The 15540-nt window shown below is 41.0% G+C and overlaps 1 protein-coding gene across 1 annotated transcript in view; it reads right to left on the bottom strand.

The window, feature by feature from the left end:
• LOC140302510 (transmembrane channel-like protein 3) overlaps positions 1-15540 on the bottom strand; it is a 97218-nt gene that overhangs the window by 66978 nt on the left and 14700 nt on the right. Inside the window, exon 5 of the mRNA XM_072381323.1 lies at positions 15183-15329. Within this exon, the coding sequence (XP_072237424.1) occupies positions 15183-15329 (147 nt within the window). The remainder of the gene's footprint in view (positions 1-15182; positions 15330-15540) is intronic.

The following is a 15540-nucleotide window of genomic DNA, read 5'->3' on the forward strand; positions in this document are numbered from 1 at the left end:
AGGTACTCCAACATGCATGCTCAATTTCACATTGACTGAGATGTACAAAGGAAATGTGCTTGGATTCATGCGTGCGCACACATTGATACATCCGGATATTTTTGTACGTTGGAGGGCATTTTGGTTTGAGCGTACGCCATGTTTCAGTAGGAAATCCACGCAAGTCTTTGTACATGAGGCCCCTGGTGAGGACAAAACCCTGGTAATTGGCAGCTCTATAGTCAGAAACGTGGCATTAGCAACACCAGCAACCATAGTCAAATGCATTCCAGGGGCCAGAGCGGGTGACATAGAATCTTATTTAAAATTGCTGGCTAAGGATAAGCGTAAATACGGTAAAATAGTTATTCACGTCGGCGGTAATGACACCTGGTTACGCCTATCGGAGGTCACTAAAATTAATGTTGCATCGGTGTGTAATTTTGCCAAAACAATGTCGGACTCCGTAGTTTTCTCTGGACCCCTGCCAAATCTGACCAGTGATGACATGTTTAGCCGCATGTCCTCATTCAATCGCTGGTTGTCTAGATGGTGTCCAGCAAACAACGTGGGCTACATAGATAATTGGCAACCGTTCTGGAGAAAACCTGGTCTGATAAGGAGAGACGGCATCCATCCCACTTTGGAAGGAGCCTAACCCACAATCAATAAACACAAAAGGAGCAAATCCTCTTCTGCAAACAAAATTTAAAAAAAAACTTTAACTGAACTAAAACATGAAACTATTAAATGTGGTTTGCTGAATATTAGATCTCTCCCTTCGAAGTCTCTGTTAGTGAATGATTTGATCTGTGATCATCATATTGATATATTTTGTCTTACAGAAACCTGGCTGCAGCAGGGGGATCATGTTAGCATAAATTAATCAACTCCCTCTTAAATGTTAAATTTTAAATGTTCACGTTCCTCGAACCACAGACAGAGGAGGAGGAGTGGCAGCTATCTTCAGATCAGGGTTACTAATCAGTCCTAGACCCAAAATTAGTTTTAGCTCTTTTGAATCTCTGATTCTCAGTGTTTCCCAAAGTGGAAATTACAAAAACCTCTTGTGTTTGTTGTTGTGTATCGTCCACCTGACCCTTATTCTGAGTTTCTGTCTGAATTCTATGAGTTTTTATCCCAGTTGGTGCTGAGTACAGATAAAGTCATTGCAGTGGGTGACTTTAATATTCATGTAGATGTTGAAAATGACAGCCTAAATATTAACTTTAATTCTATATTAGACTCTATTGGATTGGTGTTCACAAACCTACTCACTGCCTTAATCATACCCTTGACCTTGTGCTGAGTTATGGCATTGAGAATGAATATTTAACAGTGTTACCTCATAACTCTGTCTTGTCTGACCATTTTTGATAACTTTTGAATTTACATTACTTGACCATACGGCTTCTGAGAAGAATTTTCCACATAGAAGCTATATATCAGAGCATTGATTTCATCATCCTTTTCTTCACTGCCATGTGCAGATATGACAGATGACGGCTACCTAAATGTTACTCCAGTAGAACTTGACTCTCTTGCACTATAGTTTCAATGCGTACAACACTGGACAATGTTGCCCCTCTGAAGGTAGGTAATCAGTCAGAAGAGGTTGGCTCCTTGGTATAATTCACAGCTGCGTGCGTTAAAGCAGACATTTTCTTTCCATTTTCCAGTAGAAAGTCGGAGAGACAGTGGCGTTCCTCTAATTTAGAAGAGTCTCAATTAGTCTGGAAAGATAGTTTTATAACATATCAGAAAGCCCTTCATAAAGCTAGAACTGCTTATAATTCATCATTGATAGAAGAGAATAAGAATAATCCCAGGTTTCTCTTCAGCACTGTAGCCAGGCTGACAAAGAGTCCGAGCTCTGTTGAGCCATGTATTCCTTTAACTCTCAGCAGTGATGATTGCAGGAGATTTATCAATAAAATTGTTTCTTTCAGAGAGAAGATTAATGTAATCCTTCCCACTATTATCACTGATGTGTCATCAAGTGCTGCAGAAGTATCTTTAGAAGCTGATTTGTATTTAGACAGCTTCTGCCCAGTTGATCTCTCTGAGCTAACAACAGCAATAGTCTCTTCTAAACCATCAACTTGTATTTTAGACCCAATCCCAACCAGACTGTTCAAGGAGGTTTTCCCCTTAATTGACACTTCCATATTGGATTTGATCAATCGGTCTTTGTTGACAGGATATGTACCTCAGACTTTTAAGGTTGCTGTAATTAAAAATTTACTTTAAAAACCTACTCTTGATTCAGAAGTGTACAGAAACAACACTGGTGAAAGTTACCAATGATCTCCTCTTAACCTCTGATAACGGACTTGCTGTCTGTGCTTGTCTCAGTGCTGCATTTGATACGATCGATCACAGCATTCTGTTGCAGAGACTTGAACATGTTATTGGGATTAAATGAACTGCATTAGGCTGGTTTAAGTCATATTCATCTGATAGATTCCAGTTTGTTCATGTAAATGAAGAATCTTCCTCACACACCAGAGTAAGTCATGGAGTTCCTCAGGGTTCTGTGCTTGGACCGATTCTTTTTACTTATTCTTGCTTCCATTAGGTAACATTATTAGACAGCATGGCATAAATTTCCATTGCTATGCTAATGATACTCAGCTGTACTTATCTATGAAACCAGATGAAACCAATAGGTTGGTCAGACTACAAGCATGTCTAAAAGACATAAAGACCTGGATGACTCAGAACTGTCTGCTTCTAAATTCAGACAAAACTGAAGTTGTTCTCTTTGGACCCAAGCGCTTCAGGGAGAAATTGTCTTGTTATATAGTTACTCAAGATGGTATTTCCTTGGCTTCTAGTTCTACAGTGAGGAACCTTGGAGTTATTTTTGACCAGAATTTGTCATTTGACACACATATAAAACAGGTTTCTTGGACTGCCTTCTTTCACCTTCATAATATTGTTAAAATCAGGAACATCCTGTCTCAGAGTGATGCAGACAAACTGCTCCCTGCATTTGTTACTTCAGGATTGGACTACTGTAATTCTTTATTATTGGGCTGTCCCACATATTCTCTCGAAAAGCCTCCAGCTGATCCAAAATACTGCAGCCAGAGTTCTGATGAGATCTAACAGGAGAGATCATGTTTCTCCAGTTTTAGCTTCTCTTCATTGGCTCCCTGTTCAATTCAGAATAGAATTTAAGATTCTTCTCCTCACATATAAAGCTCTAAATGACCGAGCTCCATCATATCTTAAAGATCTCATTGTAAGATATTTTCCTAACAGAGCACTTTGCTCCCAAACTGCAGGTTTGCTGGTTGCTTCCAGAGTTTCTAAAAGTAGAATGGGAGGCAGAGCCTTCAGCTATCAGGCCCCTCTCTTGTGGAATAAGCTGCCAGTAAATGTCCGGGAAGCAGACACCCTTTCCACTTTTAAGATTAGGCTTAAAACTTTCCTTTTTGATAAAGCTTATAGTTAGAGATGGCTCAGGTGACCCTGAAACATCCCATAGTTAAGCTGCTATAGGCCTAGACTGCTGGGGGACCTCATCCGTCACACCTTTCCTCACTTTGCTCTTTTTTTTCCCCTGTATAATTTCTCAAATGACTCAACACTCCTGAAATCACTACTGTGAGACGCTCTGAACTACTTCTCCCCCCTCCCTTCTTCAGACACCTGGTGATTGTTGACTCCGACTGGGACCCAATCAAGGTTTTCTCCATGGTAACCTGCTGTGGTATCACGATGATATCCTGTGAACTGAGTCACTGATTGAGAGCAAGACATAGCAACTCTCTGCTTACCCCAGCGGCTGTACCCCAGGATACATGTCGAAGCGTCCCCACGTTGCCCCCCCCCAGTGTATCATTGGAGGTATGAATGTGTGTGAATGATTAGAAAGCACGTAGTTATGTTTATCTTAAGACGTGCTGTATGATTGTGGGTGAGTGGGGTGAATGTGGCATGTAGTGAAGCGCTTTGAGTGGTCAGTTAGACTAGAAAAGCGCTATACAAGTCCATTTACCCCCATCCCACGCCTTCGTGGTGTCTTGCATTTTTATGTGTGCACGAGCAAATGTTTATGTTTTCAGTTCTATGTTGGATGGTGAGCTTATGTTTGCTGTTTTTGGTGTTGCTGAGGTTAGGGTTTTCCTGGATCCACATTGTGCTCCTTTTAAGGAGCATAGTCTGGATGTCTTTTTTTCCCCCTCCCCTCTACTTTGTTTTCATTCCCATTTCATCCCCATTCTCCCTCTCTCCCCACCTTTGCAACTCATGTGTTTGCAAGCTGCTGGGCTAATTTCGTTGTACTCAAGTATAATGACAATAAAGTGACTCTGATTCTCTGAAACTCCCACTGGTCTACTAAAGAAACCTGGACGACATCTGGGGATTCAGGAACCACTCCCCATCAGATTTTGAACAGTTCATCCACACACTCAAAAAACACCACCCATCAATCAAAACATCCACCAGCCACCAGGAAATCCACTTCCTAAACACAACCACAACACAACCACCTAAGTGGAAAACTGGACCACAAGTTGTACGTCAAACACACAGACACCCACGCCCTGCAAAACCGCAACAGCTTACACCCCAAACACACATTCTCGGGAATGATCAAATCCCAACTACTTTGTTATGCAAGAGTCTGCTCTCAGGAAGCGGACAATGAACAAGCCACCAAAACACTCTTTATAGCCCTCAAACACAGAGGCTACGCATGACAGATCCTCAGGAAAATCGTACCAAACAAACCTGTAACCCAACCGGAAAAAAGGGACAGAACCAGAACCAATAACTTCTACCATTAACTAGCTACTTTTCACAATACTCAAAGCCCACCAGGAACTAAACAACAACTTCACCCACAATTACGAAATCTGAAAATAATATCAGCCTTCAAAAGGAACCCGAGCCTCCAGGACCTCCTGGTAAGATCCAAGTTTAACTCCAACCGGAAAACGGAAACAAACAAAAGACTTAGAACAGAAACAACCATCAGGCGCACCAGAACCAACAAGAGATGGCTCATCCAGCCCATAATCACACAGGACCAAAAACATCATCTACCTAATTTGGTGCACCAACTCTAATAAACAATACTTAAAAAAAAAGGAAATTCCTGAACCAGCAGGCTACATGCACATACACACAACATCCAGAAAAACAGGAAATCGGAAACACCAATAGTACAACACTTTCAACAACACAAAATTGAAAACCTAAGAGCCACAACAATCCAACACAACCCCATATAGACACAAACGGAGAGGAGAAAACAGGAACGCAGGTGGATCCACCACTTGCAATGCAAATAGTAGGATGGATTCCTCGAGGGAACCTAACCCCAAACAACTGGAGGAACCATCAAACTACTTATTACTAGTATGTTTTACAATTCCTTTTGAACAATCTTGTAACTATATAACATTTTTTCTTAAATAACTTTTTAACCCTTTATCATTCTAACCCCACAAAGATCTTTGGAATGAACGCCAAGAATTTTTACAATTTAGCTTCAAGGGTTAGTGTACTTTCCATAACCATTTAACCAATATATTGGTTATATATATGTTTACCATGATCTTTTCGACTATCTTTTACTATTTTTTACTAAAGTTTTTACTGTGCCTTTTATCATTCTCCGTTAGAATCTTTGTAGATTCAGATATCACATACATATTTTTTAGTAATGCCTAACTTCAGCCTTCAACTCAAGAATGTTAAAGTCCGAAACCACCAACCGTTGATCCAAATCCATTAAGATATTACTATTATTCTACCTTAATAAATTTATTATGAAGGTTTCGTAAATTTGGAGAACGAAACCCCCCCTTTTTCTAATGTACACACATCCCCCTTCATCTGTGGTCACAGGACCATAGCTCTAACCCCAAGTCCCCCCTTAGACCACCACTTAAAAAATTTATTAAAATTTTTCTTCATAATCTTTCCCAAAAACTTTTTTTTACCCTAATTTGGATCACCATCCTTTTGTTTTTTATGCCTTCCCTTTACACTTCCCCTAATCCTAGGGCCACAGGACCAGATCCCTAACACCACCCCCCACCCCCAAAACTACAAGAAAATTTAAAATAATAATTACTCCCAAAAAAACTTTTTTACCCTAAATTAAACAACCATACTCGCCTTGTTATACTTTCCCATTCCACATACCCTAAACCTAAGCTCACAGGACCAGAGCCCTAGTATCAGCAATTTTTCTCCACCTTAACAGTTCAAAACTCAAGTGATTCAAATTGGTACTTCACATCAAATTCACAAAAAATTGTCAACATTACCTTCTCTGGCCAGAAAATCTCTCTTTCCAGTATGGTCACCAATCACGGTGTTATCCTTGATCCACAATTCATCTTTGAAAACCATAAGCATATCTGCAAAATTTAATTCTTCCACTGCCGAAATATTTTAAAACTCCGGCCCTTACTCTCTTTTCTGATGCAGAGAGGCTTGTCAATGCCTGTGTCTCCTCCAGACTTGACTATTGCAACACACTTCTCGTTGAGATACCTGGCAAGAACATACATAGATTACAATATGTTCAGAACAGTGCTGCCAGGATCCTGATGACATTGCGTAAACATGAACATATCACCCCTGTTCTCTTCACTGGCTTCCTGTTTCTGCCCGGATCACTTACAAAATCTTTCTGCTCACCTTCCACTGTCTGCATGGTAATACACCATCTTACTTAAAAGACCTTCACACCCTTGAATGTCCTACACACTCTCTCCATTCCTCCAAACTCAACCTTCACACTCCCAGAACTCGTTTCGGCACCATGGGAGACCGGGCCTTTTCCTACGCTGCCCCTCGGCTGTGGAACGCTCTGCCTCCACATCTGAGGGCTCCACAGACCGTGAAAAACTTCAAAACAGGCCTGAAAACCTTTCTTTTCACCCAATATGTTTAATGATCTCCCTTTAAATGCTCTGTCCTTTCATTCTGTATTTAATGCACTCACTACCTTTATTTGTGTATTTTATTTGCATTTTACTGCACCTGCTTTTATATTATTAATTGACTTTTATCCTATTATAGCACTTTGAGATTTTGCTGTAAATGTAAAATGTGTGATAAATAAAATGTATTATTATTATTATTAGGGCCCGAGCAGTGAACTGTGAACGCCCTATTGTTCCTGAAGGCGTTTTTATTACAACACTGTCACTCCTGACGGTCTTATTATTATCATTATTAATGTTCGCGGACATTGGCGGCACAAAATGGCTCTGTAGCGCCACCTACAACATTGCCATAATGCCAAACAAATGGGGTCATTTTGCCGTACCCTGACGAAACTCGGTACGCAACTTCATCATGCCCAAATGCACAAAAAAGCCTACGGACACCACGGTACCAGGTCAACAGGAAGTCAGCCATTTTGAGTGGAACATGCCTTTTGGTGCCATTTTTGCCCGTTTCCACACCTCGCATATGATCGAACTCTTACACTAACTGCCAACGGCTTCAAACTTGGCCAGGTTACTCTTAAGCCATGGGGGATAAAAAAATCTTGCAAACCTTAAAGGGTGTGGCCGTGGCAAAACTTCAAAGTTCGATGACTGGCCATTGCTCGCCATGAAAAACAAAGAAGTTTATAACTCCCACATACATTATCCAATCTACCCCAAACTTCATAGGTTGCACCACCCAGAATGTATACATATGCCCAAATTTAAACATGCTTATAGCGCCACCTACTGGTTGCCAAATAAATCACATAACTTCTCCATACATTGTCCCATCTTCACCAAACTTCATAGGCTGCACTTGGGCTCCACCCAGATCGCATACATATGACCAAACTTACACATGCTTATAGCACCACCTGCTGGTGGCCGTAAACGTCACTTTTTATGTCCGGCGGATGGCTGTGCTGTGCGGTGCTCATTGGATGGAATCCAGCACATACGCGGCGTGTGCACGTGCTCGGGCCCGATCAATGCTGCTTGCAGCTTTAATTATTATTATTATTGTTATCAATGCGAGCTGTCGCAAGAAGGTTTGCTGTGTCTCTCAGCACAATGTCAAGAGCATGGAGGAGATACCAGGAGACAGGCCAGTACACCAGGAGACGTGGAGGGGCCTGTAGGAGGGCAACAACCCAGCAAGGATGAACAGAAGGAGCACTGCCAGAGCCCTGCAAAATTAACTCCAGCAGGCCACTAACATGCATCTTTCTGCTCAAATTGTCCGAAACAGACTCAATGAGGGTGGTATGATGGCCCGACGTCCACAAGTGAGGCTTGTGCTTACAGCCCAACATCGTGGAGGGCGATTTGCATTTGCCAGAGAACACCAAGATTGGAATAATCGCCATTGGCGCCCTGTGCTCTTCACGGATGACAGCAGGTTCACACTGAGCACATGTGACAGACGTGACAGAGTCTGGAGACGCCCTGGAGAGTGTTCTGCTGCCTGCAGCATCCTCCAGCATGACCGGTTTGGGGGTAGGTCAGTAATAGTGTGGGGAGGCATTTCTTTGGAGGGCCGCACAGCCCTCCATGTGCAAGCCAGAGGTACCCTGACTTCCATTAGGTACCGGGATGAGATCCTCAGACCCATTGTGAGACCATATGCTGGGGCAGTGGGTCCTGGGTTCCTTCTGATGCACATCTGTGCTCGATTGGAATTGTGATTATTTCTTCCTGTTAAAATGGAGTTGTTCCTTTCCACAGTCGCCACAGGCACGTTCAGGACGGGAGATTGGACTGAAGACAAGTTTCGGTGCAATCTGTTGGTTTCCTTAGCTAGGATATTATTTTTGAATAGGCTCTATATGAATTAATTGGATTATGATTTTTTTTAACAGAAATTGAATTCCAATTGGCTTGAATAGGACTATATTATTTAAGTGCCTTGAGATGACAATTGTTGTAATCTGGCGCTATATAAATAAAATTGAATTCAATTCAATCTGTGACATCATGTCTCATTCCATACACCAGTCACCTGATACAAATGATCAGTTCGTCATCAAGCTCTGCAGTGGCCTGATAAGGAGCCATTCATTTGAATCAGGTGTGGTGGAGGAGGGAAACATCGAAAACATGCAGGGCAGTGGGTCATGAGGACCCGAATTGAGAAACACTGCCATACACCTACATCACGACTGTCCAGGAGTTGACTGGTGCTTTAATCCAAGCTTGGTAGGAGATCTCTCAGGGGAACATCCGCCACCTCATCAGGAGCATACCCAGGACAGACAGGGGCCACATACCTCATAAAAGCAACTCTGGTATCCAATACTCACTCAACACTATCCACAGAATCCCTTGGGGAGCACAGTCATAAACCTTTTCCAAGTCTACAAAACAAATGTAGACTGGATGGTTAAACTGCCATGATCCCCTCAGTACCTCTGTCAGGGTCAAGAACTGGTCCACTGTTCCACAACCTGGGCGAAAGCCACACTGCTCCTCCTGAACCCAAGGTGCGACAGTCAATCAGAGCCTCCTCTCCAAGACCCTGGAAGAAACTTTCCAGGGGAGGCTGAGTAGTGTAATCCCCCTGTAGTTGGAACACAGTCTCAGGTCCCCTTTCTTAAAAATGGCAAACCACCACCCCAGCCTGCCACTCCATGGACATTCATTGACCCAGACATCCACGCAACATTGAAGAGGCTTGGTTCAGCTCCTGCACTCGCACCTACTTTCCATCTGCGTTCATGAAGACGCCTTCATAAGGCTCTGCAAGAGCAACCACTCTTCGCCAGATTATATTCACTACGACAGTGGTAATTCGGGTGACTTCTGCACTCATTTCCTTATGAAATGCTCTATGTTCTTACGTTGTTGTCTTTTGCCTCCAGTGTCTGTTCCTCCGGTGCTTGTTGCACTCTGTATTTCCAAGCTAAAGGATTTAGTTCTCCACTGTGGATTCCGAGACACCTGCCCTGTTCACCACTTGCCTGCTCCCCCCAACGTTTACTCAGAACTCTCTTTACCACAGCCAACATCCTCCCCTACACTCTGGAAACCCTCTTCTTCTCAGTAAGGAAAAATACTCATCTTCTCTAGGACAAATTACCCTCTCTCCGACTCCCGCTAACCATCTCCCTCTCCTCTCAGAGTTACTTGTTCACCCCGATTCGCTCATCGCTACACCAACCTTTTAATAAACCTTGTCTCTACTCAAATCTCCATGAGTCGCGTCTGCTCTTGAGTCCAATTTGTGAGTCATCCTGGCTTTCACCGTGACACCAAGTACAATTATGAGACACCTTATGCTCAAACATGGTGTTTGTGATGGACAATCCATGTCTAGCACAGTAGTCCAAAAACAAGACACCACTTGGATTCATATCAGGAAGGCCGTTCCTCCCAATCACGCCTCTCCCGGTCACTCCATCATGCCAACATGGGCATTGAAGTCCCCCAGAAAAACAATGGAATCCCCAGGTGGAACCCACTCCAGGACGCCACCCAGAGACTCCAAGAAGGCTGAGAAATATGAACTGCTGTTTAGTGCATTTGGACGAAAAACTATCAGAATCCTTCCTACTGTGACTTGCAGCTGCAGTGAGGGGATCCTCTCGCTCACCAGGGACAACTCTAATGCAGAGATGTTTAGACAAGGACTTGTTAGTATCCCTACACCCGCCTGACGCCGCTCTCCATGGACAACTCCAGAGTATGACAGAGTTAAGTCCTTCCTCAGGAGTTTGGTTCCAGAGCCAATGCTGTGTGTGGAGGTCGGTCCAACTATATGTAGTTGGTACTGCTTCACCTCACACACCAGCTCAGGCTCTACCCCCCCATCGAGTTGACATTCCACATCCCTAGAGCCAGGTTGCATCGCCAGGGATGGACACACCCAGGTCCCTACCTTCGCCTGTTGCCCAGCTCCCATTGCACTCAGCCTCAACTAAATTAAACTAACTAAATTCCTTTGTTGCTGCTCCATTGAGGTCTTTGAAGCGCATTTAGGCTGACCCCTCCCCTGAGACCAATTTGCTATGGGAGACCCTACCAGGGGCTAAAGCCCCCAACAACACAGCTCTCAATTCTGGCGATTCTACTCAGGAACATTCCAGGTTTGGCAGTGCAGAAATCCTACCACAAAGTTTCTGTACAGGTAATCTGATCATATGATCAGATACCAAAATTATTCTTTACATTTTCTTAAATTTTTTTGCAGAAATAGCAAAGACATATTTTTCTTTTTTACCTGAACACTTAAAAAAGTATGTTGATTCAAAGTATGTTGACCCTAACCCAATTCAGAAATTGGCATTAATGAAGCGGCCGGGATGAAGGTCAGATCTTCCAAATCTGAGGCCATAGTTCTCAACCAGAAAAAAGGTGGAATGCTCTCTACGGTATGAGAATGAGTCCTTGCCCCAGGCAGAGGAGTTTAAGTATTTGGGTATCATGTTCACGAGGGATGCCAAGTTGGAGCGAAAGGTGGATTTGGGTTTCATCAGCAGTAATGAGGGCGCTGCTCTGGTCCATCTTTGTTCCAGTCTATGGTCACGAGATCTGCATAGTGACCAGAAGAACAAGATTGCAGAAATAAATGTCTGGGCTTAGCCTTGAAGCTAGGGTGAGGAGCTTGGTCAGCCGTACAGCCGCTGCTCCTCTGCATCAAAAGGAATCAGCTGAGTTAGGGCATCTATTTAGGATACCTCCTGGTCGACTCCCTTTAGAGGTTTTCCAGGCATGTACTACTGGGAGTAAGCTCAGTGGTAGACCACGGACTCGCTGATGGGATTATATGTCCTTTCTGGCCTGTTAACACCTCAGGATCCCCCAGGAGGAGCTTGAGAGTGTTGCTGGAGAGAGGGACGTTTGGGTTTCTCTCCTGGATCTGTTGCCTCTGCAACCCTTGGATAAGAAGATGAAAATGGACAGATGGAAAGCTGGAATGACCCGTAAACCTTTGATAAGCCCCATCACGAGCGTCGTAATGTTGTTACTGTTCACTATACTACCATGTTATTAATGCCCTCTGACAGTGTTGCCTATGACAATGGGTCTACCTCAGTGCTGGAGTTAAGACCACTGGTCACAACAAGTCATTACCAAGACTTTTACATGTCATTGGAATCAAAGATAATGCTTTGGACTTGTTGAAGTAATTTTTATGTAATAGATCTCAAATTGCATATGTAAATTACATGTTCTCTTCACTTGCCAAAGTTAATTATGGTGTTCCATGGGAATCTGAACTAAGAACTGTTCACTCTATACATTCTTCCTTTGAGCAATATAATAAGGTAACATGACAAATATTTCCTTTTTTTACGCTGATGACATCCAGCTCTATATATCTGTGCTGCCTGACTAAATTTATCAGTCATGCTACATCTGGCAAATCTTGGAGACATAAGAGCTTGGATGACCTATAATTTTCTAATCTTGAACCTAGGCAAAACTGAAGACAGTTGGGCTTCTTTTGGCTCTAAAAACCTAGGAGACTGACAGTCAAAGTTATTATGGATGGAATTGCATTGACCTCCAGATCTATTGTAAGGGACTTTTCAGTAATTTCTTTCCGGGGATCTGTCTTTTGACTCACATATTAGACAAGTCTCTGAAGTGACCCTATTTCGTTTAATAAATAGTTCCAAAATTTGGAGCATTCTTTCCGCTAAAAAACTGGTCAATGCATGAACCTAATGCAGGCTCGACGACTGCAATGCCATTTTTTCTGGAAATCTTTCAGCTGATCTAAAGCACTATGACAAAGGTACTGACTGGTACCTCTAGGATAGATCCCATTTTCCCTGTTTTGCCCTCTCCATATTTTGGATATCTGTAAAGTTAGAATACAATCTAAAATCCTCCTTAGCACATGTAAAACTTTAAGTGTCGCTGGTCAATCTCATATTAAAGATCTTATAGTTCCCTACAACCCTACAATAACTCTTTGCTCTTTGGCTGCAGGCTCACTTGTGATTTCAATCATTTCCAAACTATCAGGTATTAGTATTCTCTTCTGTGGAAACAGTGAATAGTTCGGGAAAAAACTGCCGACAGAAGTGGTCTTAAAATTAACCTTTTTCGAAAGAGCCTTTTTTTAAATTCCCTGAAAATTTTTTAAATGTCATTTTTGGTGTTTGACATTTTTTAACACATTCTTTTGTCTTTTTTATTTTATTGAGGGTTTTATTATTTTTTACTTTTATTTACTGTTAATTTTTCATCACTATGGTCATTCTTTTAAATCATTTATATTTAGTTCCACTGATAGCTTGTGTTTTTGTTGCTTTGTAAAGCACTCTAAATTGCACTTGCTTGAAAAATAGTATCATATGAATGAATATTGATAAATTCATCTGATCATTTTTCAATTGAGTTCAGTTTTATTTATATAGCGCCAAATTACAACAAATGTCATCTCAAGGCACTTAAATAATATAGTCCAATTCAAGCCAATTGGAATTAAATTCATTGCAGTCATAATCCAATGGAATCCAATTAATTCATTTCAAAATAGTCCAATTCATTCATGTAGAGCCAATTCAAAATCAATGTCCTAGCTAAGGAAAGCAACAGATTGCATGAAACTTGTCTTCAGTCCAATCTCCCGTCCTGAGCCTGAGGCGACTGTGGAAAGGAACGACTCCCTTTTAACAGGAAGAAACCTCTGGCAGAACCAGACTCAGGAAGGGTGGCCATCCGCCTCGATCAGCTGGGGTTTGAGAAGATAAATCACAAATTTTCAAATCATAAAGTGGATGTTGTTTTGAGAAACGTGTTGTTTGTTTCTGAAATTAGAAAATAAGGTCACACTTGTTTTGTGCAGTCTACAATGTGTACTAGTTAATACGGCGTCATACTGTATTTGGGCCATCTTAGCAGAATTCATAGTATATGTCAGGATAAATAGCTTAACATTTTCAAAATTCAAATTCAAACTTGATCCATGTTGAATAGATTTTCAGATTTACAGACCACAAGATAGGAAAACGAGTTAAACATTTCAAGGCTATTGGTCTTGTTTTAACAACAAAGTAGACACTATCATACATTTTTCACACTCTAAACCCTGAAAAAAAATCCACCATAGCCTTTGAAATTGTAGTATTTGAAAAGAATACTACAAGGAAAATGTTAAACAATACTAATTTGTTACATATTTAATATTGAAAACAACTAATTATCTATGTAAAATGCAGTCTATGGTTGCAGCAGGAGTAATTCCACATATTCAGCCTTGGTGTAAAATCGCAGACTTGCAACCCATCCCTGATGATGGTAATAAAACCTCTGCAGTAATAACAAACTGCCCATATAAAACCTGTTACCCATGGCACATGCTCAGCACATCTCTCTGTAGAAGCTTTCTATCTACTGAAGCTTTCTGGCTGAGCTTGTTCTTTATCTGCTGATCAAAATACATATAGTCAAAGGTCCAGGTATTTTTAATAAAAAAAAACACATGTATATATAGTCTGGCATATGTTTATGTAACACTTAAAATCTAAGTGTATTTATAAATATATAGATTATACAAATTCAGTTTAATATACAAATATATATATAATAAAACAAATGCAGAATATTACATTAATAAACCCAACTGTCTTTACAGGCTGCAGAACAGATTGTGTTTCACTTCTGGTATATAAACAGAAATATAATCTGAAAAGTCCATCTTTAAATCATTTCCTTTTGCGATAAATAAAGTTCTTTTAAAATTTGATTTAATTTAATTTAGTCCTTAGTTTTAGTTTAGTATTCCTCCATATTACACCTCCACAATGATTAGATATCAGGTTATGGTAATGACAAAATACTGGAGACCTACACCGGGTACAGTGACTAAAAGGATTCAGTCACGAAACAAATACAGGGCTGATGTGTGCAAATACTGTGTAATAAGTCATAGATGTTTGGTTTAAAATATAAAACGATATATTGACAAAACTAACGATGTAGAGAAAAAAAGGGGCAAAATATTTTCATGATAGTCTTAAACCACAAAACAGTATTTATTTTTTATTAGTATTAGGTTTCTATTCATTTAGTTTAATTTTCATTTTTTTTTATTTTTCATCTTATTTGGATGTATTTAAATTCCACAGCAAAACAGTTGGTGGGTGAGCTGCTGAAGATTTGGCAGAAGAGAAATATTCAGTTTCAAATTAGGTTCACTCTCAGATAAACAGTTTGCATGTGTGTGAGTGTATGTTTGAGAGAAAATAAAGTACAAAAGCAAGAGGTTACAATTAATGACAAGGATACTTTAGCACTTTGAGCTTGCGTCTCATTGGCCAGGGTCTAGTCCGAATGTTAGCGATGATCTCCTTTTGGTACTGAATGTTCTGGAACATTTCCTCTGGGTCGTTGCTGTCCACCCGTTCATCATCTTTACTTTCTTCCTCTGAAGAGCTACAGAAAAAAATGCAGTGGCATGACATAACTTACTGAAAATAAAAAAATGAAGCAATTCAGAAGTCTAATTGTTAATATGTATGCCACATAACACCAATTTCTATAAATATACATACTAAATACAAATAGACTATACAAGTCTCTTGTGCCAGACTCAAAACACTTGTGATGAATAATCTCAGTCTAATTCTTGACAAGTCCAAACCAC

This window comes from Leuresthes tenuis, unplaced genomic scaffold (genome assembly GCF_036924035.1).
Source record: "Leuresthes tenuis unplaced genomic scaffold, fLeuTen1.0.hap1 SCAF_2, whole genome shotgun sequence".
NCBI lineage: Eukaryota > Metazoa > Chordata > Actinopteri > Atheriniformes > Atherinopsidae > Leuresthes > Leuresthes tenuis.